The sequence below is a fragment of the Argiope bruennichi genome, chromosome X1 (genome assembly GCF_947563725.1).
Source record: "Argiope bruennichi chromosome X1, qqArgBrue1.1, whole genome shotgun sequence".
In the NCBI taxonomy this organism is placed as follows: Eukaryota; Metazoa; Arthropoda; class Arachnida; order Araneae; family Araneidae; genus Argiope; species Argiope bruennichi.
This window is the reverse complement of record NC_079162.1, coordinates 102,786,169-102,804,856: the sequence shown is the minus strand read 5'-3', so window position 1 is coordinate 102,804,856 and position 18,688 is coordinate 102,786,169. Positions and strand designations below refer to the sequence as shown.

The following is an 18,688-nucleotide window of genomic DNA, read 5'->3' as shown; positions in this document are numbered from 1 at the left end:
TTACTCTGGAAATTTATTTTTGAAACTGATATAACACGCCAATTCATGGACACTTAACATCCGTACTTGGATATTTTCTTACTATTTATGACATTTCAAGAATTGCTTTTGTAACCATTCCCTCTTTAAAAATCATTAACCTCATTTAAATGCACTGCAAACTTAAGAAACATTATTTAAGTGTCTACATTTAAATAACATATATTTCTGTATTCGAATTTATTGAATCAAATAAACGAATCAAGAAGAAATAAAGCAAAATCTGATTAAATCATAACCTTTTCGTTTAATGAAGATCTTAATATTTACGTAAAGTAAATTACTTTCTAAAAATAGAAGAAATTATTTATGTTTCGAAGTAGATACAGTAATTATATGAGAAGAAATATCATTCGTCCTTAAACATTTTTGAATAAACACATCAAACATTTTTGAATAAATTAAGTGAAAGACAGAGTGAAAAGTATTCAGAATGCGTATGAAATTGTATTAAAGAACTTGTCATTAAGTATTTATAATTGCATTAAAGATCATGTTCAATTTCGCCAAATCTGTCACTTTTAGATAAGGTTTAAAATCTTGTAACATCTTATGGAACTGATTCTTATCTGTAATACAACGGGCTTGTAAACAAGACCATTGATTGGCAGTTTTATGATCGGTACGGAAAAGTCATACAACCGAGCAACAGGAGCCTTTTCTCACAGAAAGCAGGGTCATAAGCACTCCATGCCTCCTTTTTCCTTGAGGGAGAGTTTGCGGCCTTTTCTTCCCGATGGATACCCGATAGGTATAATCAATCAATGCCATTATTTGGCTGGAAAACAGTAGAAAGCCAACTTCTAGAAATCAGAAGATGAGGCCACCAAATTTATAGTTGTGCTATTTATTTACAACCTCATTAGATTTGGAAGGAGTTCCTTAAATTTATAATTGTGCTAGTTATTTACAACCTCATTAGATTTGGAAAGATTTCCTTAAATTTGAATTAAATGTCATTATTTATTTAAAAGAAAAATAATTCATAAACAAAATATTCATTAAGTTTTGTTTTTTAAAAAAATTTCTGAAAATTCTATGCCTCAACCTTTTTTCTTACGTAGAATATAATCATCAAGTTTATCGGACAATAAAAAGAGAATCCCTTTATCGGATCATTTTTTTTTTATTCGGAGGGAAGTATTTTATATGCTGTGTGATGTCGTGTGACAACAGAAGTTGAGCGAGAGAAAAAAAAATTATAAATTCATCAATCGCTCTGTGCATTTGAAGTACTATTTATTATTATTCTAGATAAACTGCAGTTTGCATTATCTTTTGTTACGAATATTTCCAGGAACTGTTGATGTCAATAAAATGAAATTCTAAGGATTTCATTATTTTACAATACAGAATTATTAAATGATTTACTTAAAAATAATGAACTCTTGAAATTCAGGAATAAAGAATGGGATATTTCTTCCGTTTAACTGGAAATAATTCCTTTATGAATAAATATTTTTTTTTTTTGTATGAATAATAGCTCTGCGAGTGAAACTACTCGGTAACGTGAAATTATTAAAGATTCTGTTCATTAATAACATTAAATTTCAAAGTGTTCAAAGTAGCATGAATTATGTAGATTAACTCAGAAAAAATTGCAGTTTAAGAAAATAAATTTGCAATTAAACGTTAAAAATGAGAGTAAAGAGGAAGTAATATTTTTTATTTCTTGATTTCTTTTTTTGATATGTTTTAATCATCAGCTTTTCCATTAATTATTAATAACATTTCGTACTTCCTTTTTTTTCTTTTCTTTTCTTTATATTTTTCAGTTATCAATTTACTTTCACTATTCAATCTTATAATTTTCTACTTTCATTTAAAATATTTCCAGTTCGAGGCTCAAGAAATTGCATGGAAAAAAAACGATAAAGCTATAAACAAATCGTGCATGCAAGGTGCTCTTCCTCCTAGTTTTATTTTTAAATCATTAATTTATATTTGACTTACATTATTTCTTGTTCTTAGTTTTTTTCAGGTTATTTTTACTGTCAGTTCGGGCCGAAAATTAGTTTTAGAAAAAGACGCGAAAAACACTAATAAGGTGAAAATCATTTGCTTGTTCATACGGCGTAGAACAAATGCATGTATCAGCACGCCATAAGGAATACGTTACTGCGCATACCGCGTTACGCAGGGTTTACCAGAGAGAGCCGTATGGAGATTAACAATAATTTACAGTGAAATATATTTATAGAATTAGAAAACAATTTTCAATGTGATTTTCAGTGTCTTGTTGCATATCAAAATAATTTTCGACAATTGTTTAAAAGGTTCACATATAAAAAAATATTTATATCTAGAATGTAAAATCAATAATGTACCATTTATATGATTTAAGTTGATAAAATGTTAACATCAGCTGCATAATTGATAAAGAAATTTAAATACTATAAAACTAACAGCTTAAACATTGTTATAGGAACTAAATACTGAATTTTACTGAGATTAATGCATTAATTTGAGAAATGCTTATTTTACAATCAGATGTAAATGTTGTCCTTATGGGAATTTAAACATTTATAAACATAAGTGCTAAGTATATTTCTTCCATTGTAGTCACTGTTATATAATGCAACCCATCTCACAGTAAAAAATATAATGAATACATCTACAGAAGATTTAATAAATGGAGATAAGGTAGATTAATTTAACATACAACAGAAAAAAGATTTATTAAATACACTTATATTATTTGCTTTGAAGTCTCCTTTTGTAATATTCTCTCCGTAAATATCTTCCAATCCTATAATTGACATTGTATCCTCAATCATGTATCCATCTCTATTTCTAACATAATTATGAAAATATTACAGGCTTTAATAATATCATGCGTAAATTATGCTAGAACATTAAAAAACAATGGAATATTCTCACTTATTGATGCGAATATCAAAAGCGCGTTCTATCTATCTTCTTTCTTGACAAATCAATAATTTAATTTCGACTGTCAAATGTGTTCCAGCATATGGACTTAGTAAATTTTTATGCAGCCGGAATGCTGCATTACCAACAAAAAAGTACGTCCGTCTCGTACACAGCGTGTTGTGATTTAGCCGCTGTGTTTGTAACTAGTCTAAATATGCTGGTAAAACACTGTGAAAATTTATAGTGTACAATCACTTTCTTTCGTTTGTTTGTTAGCGCTGGTTTCCCAGCGCTTTCTGGATAGGTAAAAATCACCTGCATTCCAAAAGAATACAGGTTGAGAAATTCAATATAAACTTTCGCTGATTACTTTTAGTGGTATTTTCATTTTACTTACTTTATTTTTATGAGTTTTTTTTTCTTTCTTTTTTTTCATTTCACATTCTTTCTGTACCATTTTATACAAATCATTACAATCTCTTCTAGAACTTCCAGTCGACGATGGAAAATTATGCCTCCTCGAAGAATCGAATTTTTCCAACTTTGGTATCGCATGCATCCAACTTCAATCGCATAGCGGTAACAAACGTCTCTCCTGCCATAATAACATCAGCATTCAGAGATTAACGAGTCTGGATTTTGTAAGGAAGCAAGTGAAGGCTAGGTATTAATAGGTAAATTTAGGTAAATAAATGTAGGTAAATTTAATCTGATAAGCTAGGTGGTTAACGGAATCTCAGGATCACAGGTGGATGATTTAAGAAGGACTGCAACATTCAGTAATAACTGCAGGTAGTGGTTATTCCAGCACGATCTTCAGTGACGTCAACAGCACTTTCAAATTTTTCAAAAAGAGCCTTGATAATACTATTTGCCGATTCATTTCTACATTAAATTTCCTCCAGAAACTGCAATAATTCATAGGAAAGATAGCGAATTTCTGCACCGTTTTAATACGGAGACCAAGGATTGCAATTGCGATCGATGCACCATCCTTACATTAAGGTAAAATGAGAATGAATAATTAGTTCTCAATCGGAGGAATTACTTGCGTTTGAAAAGAAAAAAATGTAGACAAAAACTTTGAAATTTGTTTTCTGTTTATTCGTAATTTTTATTTGTGCCAAATTAAGCAAGCATGTTGTAATTTCAATATAATCTACCCGCCCTTATTATTAATTACTGATGTACTATAAAACACTTTGAGCATAAGACGTCCTTCTATATACAGTTAATTAGATTTTCGTCGCTAACTCAAATTGTTAAATAGTCACTACCAAAGAAAAGGAACAACATAGGTCCCAATCTTAAAGAGAATAATAGCAATTCGTTTCATGTTGTGTGCTACTTAGACAGTGGCGGCATCTCACTTTCACCTGTTATCTGTAAACTAATACGAGGCAGTATTACGCCATCCATCTCTTTGACCTTAGGATAATGATGCCGACAAGGGATTTCATGTACAGAGGTCCTGAATTGTACTGACGATTTTCAAAACTGTTATTTTGGAAATTCTTGTTTTAAACACATATTAAAATAATTGTGAAAATTGAAATTATCTTATCCATTGTGGAAGCAAGATATCTTACTTTTATTGCTTTCTTGTGTTCGACTGTGTAATAAATGAGTATCCGGATTTTTTCTGTGTGTTTTCAAAATGAGGTAAATATTGTTACATTAACACTGCACCATCTGACAACACTACATTCGTGTCCCACAAAAATTATCATGCAAATGCCAGTGACGCCGTCTGGTGTCTTACAAAAATTGATTTAAGAATAACTAAAGAGGTCAGAACCAATCCTATTTTTGCCAAACAGAACCCTCCTTGTGTAGGATATATATGGAAGCTCAATAATTCTACTGTTTATTATTATTATTATTATTTGCAAGTTCATGACAGCAAATGGTATTGAAAGTAAGCAAAAACCAGGGAGTTTAAAGATCATCAATGAAGGTGAAGAGATATGGATTGTGAGACACGTTTACACTAATCCAAGAAATAGAGTAGTAAAATTGACTCTGTAATGTAAAACTAGATTCTGGATATCTATAAATCCTGAAATTGTCAGAAAAGTTTTAAGAAAACATAAGAATCATGAACATAATATCTTGAAGAAAGGTTTACTTCAGCATTCAATTCATTTAGATCGGCATTTACATAAAGCAGCCAGAGATAATTTTATTAAAATGTCAGTTTTGTGGATAAATGAACTTATAACATTTTCAGATTGGATGACAAGCAAAAAGTTTGGAGCAATTCAAATACATTATTGGATATCAAAAATTCGCGGTTTACTGTAAAATACGATGATGACAACCAATTAGCATGGAGCATGGCAAGCTTTGGTGTGAGGAACTTAGACTCTATAAATGATACAATAATTAAAAAAAAAAAAAAAACTTTGTAACTTTTACATGTATTGTTACATCTTCACAAAATTGGTATTCGATGGAAATGGCTCGTTGGGACAGCTTTATTCCAACCGACAAACCGATTTACCGAGTTAATTAACTATCTCTAAATTTTTCTTTACCGAAATCGAGATTTAGGAGAGTTCGGCTGGCAATATTCTGCTCTGTTCGATACATTGGTGAGCTTTCTCTGATTAGGAATAGATGGCGCTGTTAGTTCATCTATAACGAGAGATTCTAAAATTTACTCTTTCCTGATGTCATATGAATGAAAGGTTTGGGAAATGGAGGGACTTTTTATCATTGCCTTTTTTCCTTTTTTGGCTCTCAATTCATTAAAAAAATATTTCTGTTCTCGTCAAGTTATTCAACGTTCCATCTCAAAAATTCTTAAAAGGAAAAACTTGAATAAGAGAATTTCTTTTTTATTTTTTTCCGTTCATTCAGAATCTAATAACTATTAATAACTTTTATTCAATTCAAAATTTAAAAATACTCTTAATTAATATGTTTCTAATTGTTTCATCCAAAATAAATATTTATTATCGAAATACATAATAATAAAATTAAAATTTTAAAAGAAAAAATTGTAAATACAGATGCATTTTTTAAACAAAATAAAATTATTTAAATTTAATTAACTATTTACAGATACTTTTAATTAATATCCTACTTATTTTTATGCATGGATAAATGTTTATTCTTTTAATACTTAAATTCTAATTTAATATTTAAAGGAAAAAAAATTAAAAACGTAACATTAATGGCTAATTTAGCTAGCTTGAATCATTTTCAAACAATTTGGAATGTCCCTCGATAGCTCAGTTTTTAGAGAAAACTCAATGACATATAAATGAAACACAAACTCTTGGACTGTATCTCTGTTCCTTTATTCTCAACACTCCTGACACACCCTCTCTCTGGAATTTTACACAAACACTCAAAAAGTTATATGATTTCACCATTTGGTGGCGCTACAATTTTAGTAGGCGGAGCGTTCTGCTGACTTATTGGCGCCAACACAATTAATTTTCAAATTCTTGGATTTGTTAATTAAAATTGTTAAATTGCATGCATTCGTTTTCTAGAAACTTTCTTTCTGATCACATTTTTTTCAATTCAACAGAAAATCACTTTAATTGACCAAGTTATTTTATTCTGTATCTTTCGGTATATTTTTAAACTTCAACAATAAATAAATACTTTATTTGCATATTCAAGCCACGAAAAATAATTTCAAAACTACAAATTCTATAGACCAATATGATATGTGAAAACAATTTTCCGAAACTTTTTAACCATAAAATTAAAGTTCTACATTTGATTTTGCAGCAATAATTTAAAATAAAGTTACTCAAAACCATGTCGCAAAATTTTACTGAACAAGAATATTTATTTACAAAGCATTATTATTACATACATTTCAATGCCTTGAATTCCGCATAAATTTCAAAAGTTTATTTTTGTGCTGGTACCTTTTAACCACCCATGTAATTCCCCCAAAGGAAGTCCATTCTGAAATAAATGACGAATTTCTTTTGCCTCAAATAACTGCCTCCCCCCACACACACCAAAAAACTCCCAAATCATCTATTTTCATTAATTGAATAATAAATCGAAAGTCATTTTTTTTTAATTTTCTTCTTTATTCGACGACAAAGAGAGAATTTGCACTCTATTCATTTCAAATTACCCTTAAGCAGTAAACAGTTTATAACACGGTTAAAATAAATTTATTCGTTGATGAAATTGCGTCGACTCTTACGCCGGCAACGGAAATTTTTCCGCCGTATATGTAAACCTTCGATTTCTATGAACGTTAAAAAATCAGCAGTGGTTTAAATGGATGTGTATCTAACCACCCTAAATATGATGGTAAAACACTGTGAAAATTTAAAGTGGACAATCACTTTCTTTCGTTTGTTAGCGCTGGTTTCCCAGCGCTTTCTGGATAAGTAAAAATCACCTGCATTCCAAATTAATATTGGTTGAGAAATTCAATATAAACTTTCGTGATTACTTTTAGTGGTATTTTCATTTTACTTACTTTATTTTTATGAGTTTTTTTTTTCTTTCTTTTTTTTCATTTCACATTCTTTCTGTGCCATTTTATACAAATCATTACAATCTCTTCTAGAACTTCCAGTCGACGATGGAAAATTATGCCTCCTCGAAGAATCGAATTTTTCCAACTTTGTTATCGCATGCATCCAACTTCAATCGCATAGCGCTAGCAAACGTCTCTCCTGCCATAATAACATCAGCATTCAGAGATTAACGAGTCTGGATTTTGTAAGGAAGCAAGTGAAGGCTAGGTATTAATAGGTAAATTTAGGTAAATAAATCTAGGTAAATTTAGTCTGATAAGCTAGGTGGTTAAAGGAATCTCAGGATCACAGGTGGATGATTTAAGAAGGACTGCAACATTCAGTAATAACTGCAGGTAGTGGTCATTCCAGCACGATCTTCAGTGACGTTAACAGCACTTTCAAATTTTTCAAAAAGAGCCTTGATAATACTATTTGCCGATTCATTTCTACATTAAATTTCCTCCAGAAACTGCAATAATTCATAGGAAAGATAGCGAATTTCTGCACCGTATTAATACGGAGACCAAGGATTGCAATTGCGATCGATGCGCCATCCTTACATTAAGGTAAAATGAGAATGAATAATTAGTTCTCAATCGGAGGAATTACTTGCGTTTGAAAAGAAAAAAATGTAGACAAAAACTTTGAAATTTGTTTTCTGTTTATTCGTAATTTTTATTTGTGCCGAGTTAAGCAAGCATGTTGTAATTTCAATATAATCTACCCGCCCTTATTATTAATTACTGATGTACTATGAAACACTTTGAGCATAAGATGTCCTTCTATATAAAGTTAATTAGATTTTCATCGCTCACTTAATTGTTAAATAGTCTCTACCAAAGAAAAGGAACAACATAGGTCCCAATCTTAAAGAGAATAATAGCAATTCGTTTCATGTTGTGTGCTACTTAGACAGTGGCGGCATCTCACTTTCACCTGTCATCTGTCAACTTTGTAAAACACTTGTTATCTGTAGCTTTGGTGTGAGGAACTTCGACTCTATAAATGGTACAGTTATTAAAAAAAAACTAAAAAAAAAACCCTTTGTAACTTTTTCATGTATTGTTACATCTTCACAAAATTGGTGTTCGATGGAAATTGCTCGTTGGGACAGCTTTATTCCAACCGACAAACTGATTTACCCAGTTAATTAACTATCTCTAAATTTTTCTTTACCGAAATCGGGATTTAGGAGAGTTCGGCTGGTAATATTCTGCTCTGTTCGATACATTGGTGAGTTTTCTCTAATTAGGAATAGATGGCGCTGTTAGTTCATCTATAACGAGAGATTCTAAAATTTACTCTTTCCTGATGTCATATGAATGAAAGGGTTTGGAAAATGTACGGACTTTTTATCATTGCCTTTTTTTCTTTTTTGGCTCTCAATTCATTAAAAGATTATTTCTGTTGTCGTCAAGTTAATCAGTGTTTCATCTCAAAAATTCTTAAAAGTAAAAACTTGAATAAGAGAATTTCTTTTTTATTGGTTTCCGTTCATTCAGGAATTTAATAACTATTAATAACTTTTATTCAATTCAAAATTTAAAAATACTCTTAATTAATATGTTTTTAATTTTTTTCATCCAAAATAAATATTTATATTCGAAATACATAATAATAAAATTAAAATTTTGAAAGAAAAAAATTATAAATACAAATGCCTTTTTTAAACAAAATAAAATTATTTAAATTTAATTAACTATTTACAGATACTTTTAATTAATATCCTACTTATTTTTATGCATGGATAAATGTTTATTCTTTTAATACTTAAATTCTAATTTAATATTGAAAGGAAAAATAATTAAAAACGTAACATTAATGGCTACAGATAATTTACATTTTCAAACAATTAATTTTCAAATTCTTGGATTTTAATAATAATAAATTATCAATTCTAACTCAACAAAGCTGTATTTATATCAAAAATTGAAAGCAGCAGCTGATATTTGTTAAATATGTTAGCAAAGTTCCCCAACTGCAGTAATGAAAAGAAATAGTTGAGAGCAGGTATTAATTTAATGACTGCGTAGGCAGATGGTTCAAAATGTATTAAGTAGGGATTGCAATACCGGACCAAAATTTCAATATCGGTATTCGGTATTTTTTAAATCTTAATATCGGGATACCGGTATTAGAAATTTTATAAAAAGAAAGAAAACACAGGTGTTTCTTTGTTTTATTTGCCAGTTTTGTTAGAGAGTGTAAATATCACAAAAAATAATTTATAACTTATAAATTATAACAGTATATAATCACAAAAAAGTAAAGGAACATCTTATTTATTTAAATCACAAAAAAGTGTAAATATCACTATTCAATCTGTGGTACTATTACAAATTTTTGAAATGTGATCTTAAAAAAACATAATGCATCAATTGTACTGTCATTAAACCTGAAAAGTAATTTTGTGTAAAAATTACCAGCTGTCGAAAACGCTCTTTCGGCATCTACGCTAGCTGGTGGTACTGTTAGCAATGCGCGATATATTTTTTTCAAGTATTTACCTCTAAATCCCTCATCTTCAAATAAATCGATTTATCGTCGGATGGTTTTGGATATAGCTGATTTGTGTATTGTATTTTGGTTCGTTGAAATTTTTTTTATTTATCGCTAATTCTAATTTTTGTTCAAGTGACAATTCCTTTACACTATCGACAGTAGTGACATCATAATCTTCGATAATTGAACCGAATTCTTCGGAATGTTGATAGGTTTGTGGGTAAAAAATTTTAAGAAAATTTACTCTAAACTTAATCAGATTTGAATTGGTTATTTTCTTTTCTTCTTTTTCATTTTCATTTTAAAAATCATTATAATTATGTAAATACCATAAGACATTTTCTATTTCGGTATGCCTTTCTTCTGTGCGATTTTTCAATGTAATACATAATTCTTCAGACAGTGATGTGTGCTGTTCTTTCAGTGACTGCAACATGAAATTTATTGTTGAATTAGCTGTTAATAAATTAGAATCTCTCAGACATAATGTCTCTTTTGTCAGTTTTATTGGAAGTAGAGCTTATATAGTTCTGGATATTAAGTCGAATTCACTATTTGAAAAATTAATTTACAGGTTTAAGTCGATTATTGCTTTTTGGATTGGATTTCTAAATTTCCAAAATCGTTCCATCATTAGGAGTAAACTGTTCCAACGTGTCTTAGAATCTATTATTAACATATATTCTATTTTATTTTTAGTTAATATATATTTTTGTAATATGGCATTTTTTGTAGGGGAACGTTTAAATATCTTAAAATTTTTTCGAACTTTATAAATTATAAGAAGCAATTCCTGATGGGTTAATATTTCAACCTCATTAGCAATTACATTGTCAATATCATTCTCAATCTTACTCTCTTCAATGTCGGAATCCGAAGTTTCTATATCCACAGTATTTGGATTCTTCTATTCTCGAAATTGACTGGCCATTGCGTTTTAATATGTTCATGAATGAAAATTTAAATGTATATTATCATTATACTAAATCTCATCCCGATCTCAGATTTCAACCCCGTACCCTCCCCTTGTTAGTTTGTGTTTGTCAAGATTTAATTTTCCTTGGAACTTTATTGAAATTATTTTAATTAATCGTGGGGAGTGTGTTGAATTTCTTGATTTATTATGTTGATGTGGCACTGCGATCGCCAAAATATACATGTACTATAGTTTTTTACGATTCGAATCCTTGTAAGCGTTGTTGAAAGTTGTGGAACGCTAAAATGTCACATCCGAAATAAAGCTGCGAAATTAAAATGGTGTTTCTTTCATGCATTATGATACAGTCCACGTTTTAGAAAGTACCTCTTCTGCTGCATAGCACCGTATTTTTATTTATTTCATTTGTAATAAATTTAAGAAAAGTTGATAAGTTGCTTTGTTAACGTAACAAACAAAACCCTATAATTTTAAAGTATCATTTTTAAAACTAAAATATGTTTCTTTAAAACACAAATAAAATGTAAAACATTTTCAAAATATTCAAAAATTAATTGAAGAATACCAAAGATATGCTTCAAAAAGCTTAAGAAAGATAAATTATTTTCCAAATTGTTAAATTGCATGCATTCGTTTTCTAGAAACTTTCTTTCTGATCATAATTTTTTTCAATTCAACAGAAAATCACTTTAATCGACCAAGTAATTTTATTCTGTATCTTTCAGGATATTTTTAAACTTTAACAATAAATAAATTTATACTTTATTTGCATATTCAAGCCACGGAAAATAATTTCAAAACTACAAATTCTATAGACCAATATGATATGTGAAAATAATTTTTCGAATTTTTTAACCTTTGTATAAAATTAAAGTTCTACATTTGATTTTGTAGCAATAAGTTAAAATAAAGTTACTCAAAACAATGTTGCACAATTTTACTGAACAAGAATATTTATTTACAAAGCATTATTATTACATACATTTTAATGTCTTGAAAAAATTATATATGATAAATTAAAACATATGTAAAACTGATTCTATAATCATATTTTCTTTCATATGGATAGATTCTTTCAACCTTGATGAATGAAATCTGGACATAGCAGACAAATTGAAAATATGATAATATAGTTGCAAAAAAAAAAAAAAAAAAAAATGTGAAGGTATATGTTAAATAATATTTTTATTCAGAGTTTAAGAAATGCATCTTGTAAAAGCACATTAAAAATGTCATTACAAAATACTTAACGAGAGGAATGCAAATTATTTAGTGAAATTGTACATTTAATGAAAAATTACTACAAAATTAAAGAATCAAAGCACTAAAAATGGAACAGGATCATACGGGATATATATAAAAAAGCTCACTGAGTACAGAAATAAAAGAGTAGACACATTTTTAGAAAGTTATATAAGATCCTTAACTAGGAGAGTTTTTTTTATTGTTATTATTACGTAGGTTAATTTGCAAAATATTAAGTTTTCTTTATTGTATATACAAAGTGAAATAAAAATTTCTTCTGCGTAACAAAAGAAATCACTGATAAAGCTTTTAAATAACATTTTAAAAGAAATCAATAACAAATCGTTAATGAAATCATTAACGATCAATCGCATAAAAAGGTTATAAAATGAATTGGAATATAAGAAGAATGAAATATGTAATGTCAAATTTAGATGAAAATATGATTCCCGAATGTATAAATGTAAATAAAAAGTAAGCAATAATATAACATTTTGACCATGGTAATTTTTAAAAAATTATAGAGGAAATAAGTTTCATAGCAGCAGATAATTAAAAAAAAATATCTTATATTGAGCTGTCCTACAACTTTTTCTGAAATTTTGAAATTAAATTAAATAGATATTTATAAATATTTATATTTTTTGATGCATTTCACATCAATGATTTTTATTATTTTAATGACATTTAAATTAATTTTGCTGATTATTAAAGGTATGAAATTTCGATTCTTTCAATTATTGAATTGGTTCCTTTGGTTAAATTAATTTAGCATAATTATTTGGTATAAAATGTAGATTAATTTTTAATTTTCTGTAAATTGGATAAGAATTCAATTTCGTAATAAAAAAATTTCAACATTACTGAATAGTTCTGCATTTTATATGCAACTCCTCCCCTTGTCGATATTATGTATTAAAAAAAGCCTCTAATGATGAATGTGATTGCACCAATAAACCTTATATATCTTATATTAGAATATTTGATTCATTACATAAAATTATTGAGTCGGAAAAAAGGTAGAAAAAGTTGCAGCTAAATCATTTCCAGTTTCAGAATAAAGATGAAACTACAGGAAAGATGATAGAAAAAGAACTTGGCAAATGCATAAAGCCCAATGAAGAGGACGGGTACAAGAATTCTGAAATAATGTGTGATTGTCTATTGAAAATTAACCGCTTAACTGTTTTGCCCGAGTGCCATACGTGCATCGATTTATCGAATTTTGATAGTTGTCAGCAAAAAATAAACCATTCATAACGATTATAATTCAATATTAAAATGACTTCGAATACATAAATGAGTCAAGTATTCAATGGATTTTCATTTGAATCAAAATAAGAAAACATTACCAAAATAGAAGGTGTCATCTTATTAGATAGTAAAGAAAATAAAACAGTTAAGGGGTTAAAAATACTTTGCTGGGATTACGATACGAATATAAAAGATTGAACTTTCCCCTCATACTGATCTGGATTTAACGACAAGCCAGCAAAGGCGGTAAAATTGCAAAATCTAAAAAATCACATACGCCCCTCTTTTTTTTTCTTCGCGAACGGTGTCATGCTTTTAACCTGCATCTTAAGCAATGGCCAGACACATGTGTATCGACTGCCGAGTTAAAATTAGTTCCATCTTTTCTGCAACTGGAGGAAAGAAAATCATACTTCCCATCTCTTTATTTCCAATCCCTTCCACCACTAGTATTATTACCTCTAATTAGTTTTCATGTTAAAGTTACATTTCATATTTTCAAAGGAATACACAAAATAAAAACTACCCAGCCCTAATGCGGACTGAAAAATTCAATGCAGTGATGGAGAGAAACAAAATTAAGAAGCAAGTTTGGAAACAATAGAGCAATAATCACTCAATAGTTTAAAAAAATATTGTACTCTTTCAGAATTGTAGGAAAATTTAATTATTTGGAATCGCTTATCACTTCTTAAAAAATCTTGCCGAGTGCGTAGTGTCATGGAAAGTGCTTAAATTTTCAAACCATTTTTAAGCCCCTAAAAGTGCATAATTTTCTGGAGAAGTGCAAAGGAAACTTTTTATTTGTTTCCCCATACATTGTATAAGATAAATCATAATCATGTTCGTAAAGGTTTATTTGCTGGATGTATCAAGAAAGAAAACTAACAAATGGGAAGAATTCAGAGTGAAATAGATCCAAAGGTATTAAGTATCCAAGGGTATTAAGGATATCCAACACGTATTAAGATAACACATAACAACTTTTTTCCCCACTGCCTCTTTCTTCAACAATGTGCATTGATATTTATTGAAATATTGGCACAATTATCCTGAAGATACTTACCATGCCATACTTGAAACACTATTTCATTTATGAAAATATGCGCTATGCTACTTATGAAAATACATACCATATCATACTTTTTACTCCAAAAGTGTTCAAATTTCAGTGGAATTCAAAGAAACTGAAAAATATGTTTTAATTATATGTGATTAAATGTATTTTTAATTTTTTTGTGTATTGTGAAAGAAATATATGCAGATTAGTCCAAGGAACAGAAAATAAGAATAAAGCAGGAGGGATCTGGTGTTCCAAAAGGAAACTTTTCTCACAACGCTTAAGGCAGAAAGCAGGGTCATAAGCTTTCCGTGCCTCCTTTTTCCTTGAGGGAGAGTTTGCGGTCTTTTCTTCCCGATGGATACCCGATAGGTATAAACAATCAATACCATTATTTGGCTGGAATATAGTAGAAAGCCAGCTTCTAGAAATCAGAACATGAGGCCACCAAATTTATAGTTGTGCTATTTATTTAAGACCTCATTAGATTTGGAAAGAGTTCCTTAAATTTATAGTTGTGCTAGTTATTTACGACCTCATTAGATTTGGAAAGATTTCCTTAAATTTATAGTTGTGTTAGTTATTTACGACCTCATTAGATTTGAAAAGATTTCCTTAAATTTGAATTAAATGTCATTCTTTATTTAAAAGAAAAATAATTCATAAACAAAATATTCATTAAGTTTTGTTTTTTAGAAAAAATTTCTGAAAATTCTATGCCCCAACCGTTTCTTTTACGTAAAATATAATCAATCGGACAATAAAAAGAGAATCCCTTTATCGAATCAATTTATTTTTTTCTGATTCGGAAGGAAGTATTTTATATGCTGTGTGATGTCCTTAGTATGTGACAACAGAAGTTGAGCGAGAGAAAAAAAATTATAAATTCATCAATCGTTCTGTGCATTTGAAGTACTATTTATTATTATTCTAGATAAACTGCATTTTGCATTATCTTTTGTTACGAATATTTCCAGGAACTGTTGATGTCAATAAAATGAAATTCTAAGGATTTCATTATTTTTCAATACAGAATTATGAAATGATTTACTTAAAAATAATGAACTCTTGAAATGCAGGAATAAAGAATGGGATATTTCTTCCGTTTAACTGGAAATAATTCCTTTATGAATAAATATTTTTTTTGTATGAATAATAGCTGTGCGAGTGAAACTACTCGGTAACGTGAAATTATTAAAGATTCTGTTCATTAATAACATTAAATTTCAAAGTGTTCAAAGTAGCATGAATTATGTAGATTAACTCAGAAAAAATTGCAGTTTAAGAAAAGAAATTTGCAATTAAACATTAAAAATGAGAGTAAAGAGTAAGTAATATTTTTTATCTCTTGATTTCTTTTTTGATATGTTTTAATCATCAACTTTTTCATTGATTATTAATAAAATTTCGTACTTCCTTTTTTTTCTTTTCTTTATATTTTTCAGTTATCAATTTACTTTCACTATTCATTCTTATACTTTTATACTTTCATTTAAAATATTCTCAATTCGAGGCTCAAGAAATTGCATGGAAAAGGAACAACAATGATAAAGCTATAAGCAAATCGTGCATGCAAGGTGCTCTTCCTCCAAGTTTTATTTTTAATTCATTAATTTATATTTGACTTACATTATTTCTTGTTAGTTTTATTCAGGTTATTTTTACTGCCAGTTAGGGCCGAAAATTAGTTTTAGAAAAAGACGCGAAAAACACTAATAAGGTGAAAATCATCTGCTTGTTCATACTGCATAGAACAAATGCATGTATCAGCACGCCATTATTTAATTGCTGCATCATATGTTGCGCAATTACGTTCATATAGTTTTTATACTTCTGTTCATAAACAACATTAGTTAATTCTATTACTAGCTTCATAAATTAGAAATAGAAACGTTTTTCATGATTGAAACAGTTTTCTATTTGGTTTGAATTAATGTTTCAGTAAAAACAAATATTTAGAGATTCAATTATTTTAATAAAATTGGATCGTATTGAAAATTCACTCATATATCTTCCATAAAACTAATGAAAGCCGTAAAGTGTGAGCCAAAAAAAGCGATAATTACATTATTATGAGTGCAAAACATTGCCAATAAGATGCCAAGGCTTAATCCAATCAGAGCTCGTCAGTACCCTTTGCCGTCTATACAATCTGCGAACTCACAAACTCCAACTCTGTTGAATAGATAAGAACTACAAAATTACCCTCACTGCCAAGTTTGTAATCTTGAAAATAACATTGAACATATTATCTTATTTTGTTCCAAATACGCAAATCATAGGTCAAATCGTTTTGCAGAACTTAATATTGATCTCCATTCAAAACGTTTATTCAAAAAGCTGTTTCTGAGAAGCAATATCTCCGGATTTTTCTCCAATCTGTGAAGTTTTTTAGCATCTATTGAATGAACTCTTTTGGAATTACGGGAATTGGGTTTTTGGCCTTTGTTGCCAAAAACCCCATTCTCTCACATTTCAATCAATTAATAGAAATTTTTTGTTTGGGGTTCTTACCTTACTGTGGATGGTCGCCAATTGTGTTTTCTTTTTTTGTGATGTTACTTCATAATTTATATATATATATATATATAAACAATATCTAGTGCCTTGTGACACTAAGTTCATTATGAAAATTTAAGATAGTATATTTCTGATTGGGCATTTATTGTTTCAGTTATTTGTTTCCTAATTTTGCTAAAGGACAACAATGATTTTTAATGCCCTACCTCTTCAATCAGATAATAAAATATTTCATTTTCTTCAGAAATACTTTCAGTCTGTGTAATTTAAATTCTGTTCTTGGTTATATAAATTATATATAAGTAAATAAAAATAAAGGAGAATTTCTTTCATGTATGTAGTAATTGCTGGGTTGTATAAATTTCTAGAATTGATGATAGCAAAGTAAAATAAATTAGATGAAATTTTCACCTCATTACTAAAATTTATGAATGCTTTATAGCGATTTCCTTTTTATTATTGTTTTTATAGTTCTTATTCACATTTTGCTACTCAGCAGTTTATTAAAAATATAACTTGATTTATTCATGAGCATACATTAATTTTAGTTTATTCATGTTGAACTGGTCTCAGGGCAGCATTCTAAATATTCTTCTGTTATTGAAACTCCTAAATTTTGTATGTGTGTCACTGATTTTCTGCCTAATTTTTGTAATGCAATACATTTTTTTCATCATACATTCTCTTCATACTTGACCCTTATTTATTCACATATTATTTATTTTTAGTATCATTAAAATTTATTATGCATATGATAATGTAATGTAATTTGTTGATAAATTTTTATATATTAAATGATTCAAACTTTATAAAAACATTTTTCTGTTTTTTGTTCTTGATTATTCTATTATTCTGTTGGACCAAATATATTTCTCTGTTCAACTCTGAATTTAGAGCTAATTATACTACAGTGATTTTATGTGATTCTAAACCTGGAATTGTTTTTACAAAATTGGCTCTAATTTTTATGCTAAAGTAATAGTGAAAATTCTTGTGAATTCTAATTTTTTAAATTCATGTTCTTATATGTGTGTGGCATTTAAATTGCATCGAAACTGTGTTTAGTTGAATAAACTCATATAATTAAGTCACTGCAAAAAATAATCTTCTTTGTGAAAAGTAATTAATATAAGTCAAAATTTAAATCAATATAAAAATTGCTGTTATATGTAAGTTAGAAAATTTTTTTAAACAAGACGAATGAATGAAATAAAGCAGTAAATTTACAAAGGTGGTTTACCTCATCTGGTTTGATGTTTTGGGTTTCTAATGGAACTTCTCTTTTTGTATATTACTGATATGACCCAGATTTTAAGAAGATTTGCCCGAATTACATTGTAGGAAATGAACCTTTATGCTTATATTGGTATTCCATTTTTCTAAAGTTTATATAAATATTTGATTTGGGTAGTTTCTGTCCACTGTTAAATATATGGATAGGATCAATAATATTGGAATATATATATAAAAATTAGCAACATGCATTAATGGTTGCAGATGCCATTGAATATTTAGAATATTCAGTGTTTTAAAATTGAACACTTATTTGACAAAATTAACTCTGGTATTAGAAGCGACAGCCTCAAGATACCCAAAAAAATGAAATCTTGACAAGAAAAATTTTTTTTGAACAGTATTATAAACATTATATTTATTTCTTTGAGCATTCATTCTAACAAAATTTCATTTCTTCTTCTTTTTTTCTAGATTTAACTGGATGCATATTGAAGTCCTCCACATTGAGACTGAAAAATC

The 18,688-nt window shown here is 28.6% G+C and overlaps 1 protein-coding gene across 1 annotated transcript in view; it reads left to right on the top strand.

Moving 5' to 3' along the window:
- Positions 1–4,391, top strand: part of LOC129958597 (uncharacterized) — a 45,277-nt gene extending 40,886 nt beyond the window's left edge. The window contains exon 4 of the mRNA XM_056071183.1: positions 3,397–4,391. Within this exon, the coding sequence (XP_055927158.1) occupies positions 3,397–3,581 (185 nt within the window). The 3' untranslated portion in view covers positions 3,582–4,391. The remainder of the gene's footprint in view (positions 1–3,396) is intronic.
- The last annotated feature ends 14,297 nt before the right edge of the window (positions 4,392–18,688 follow it).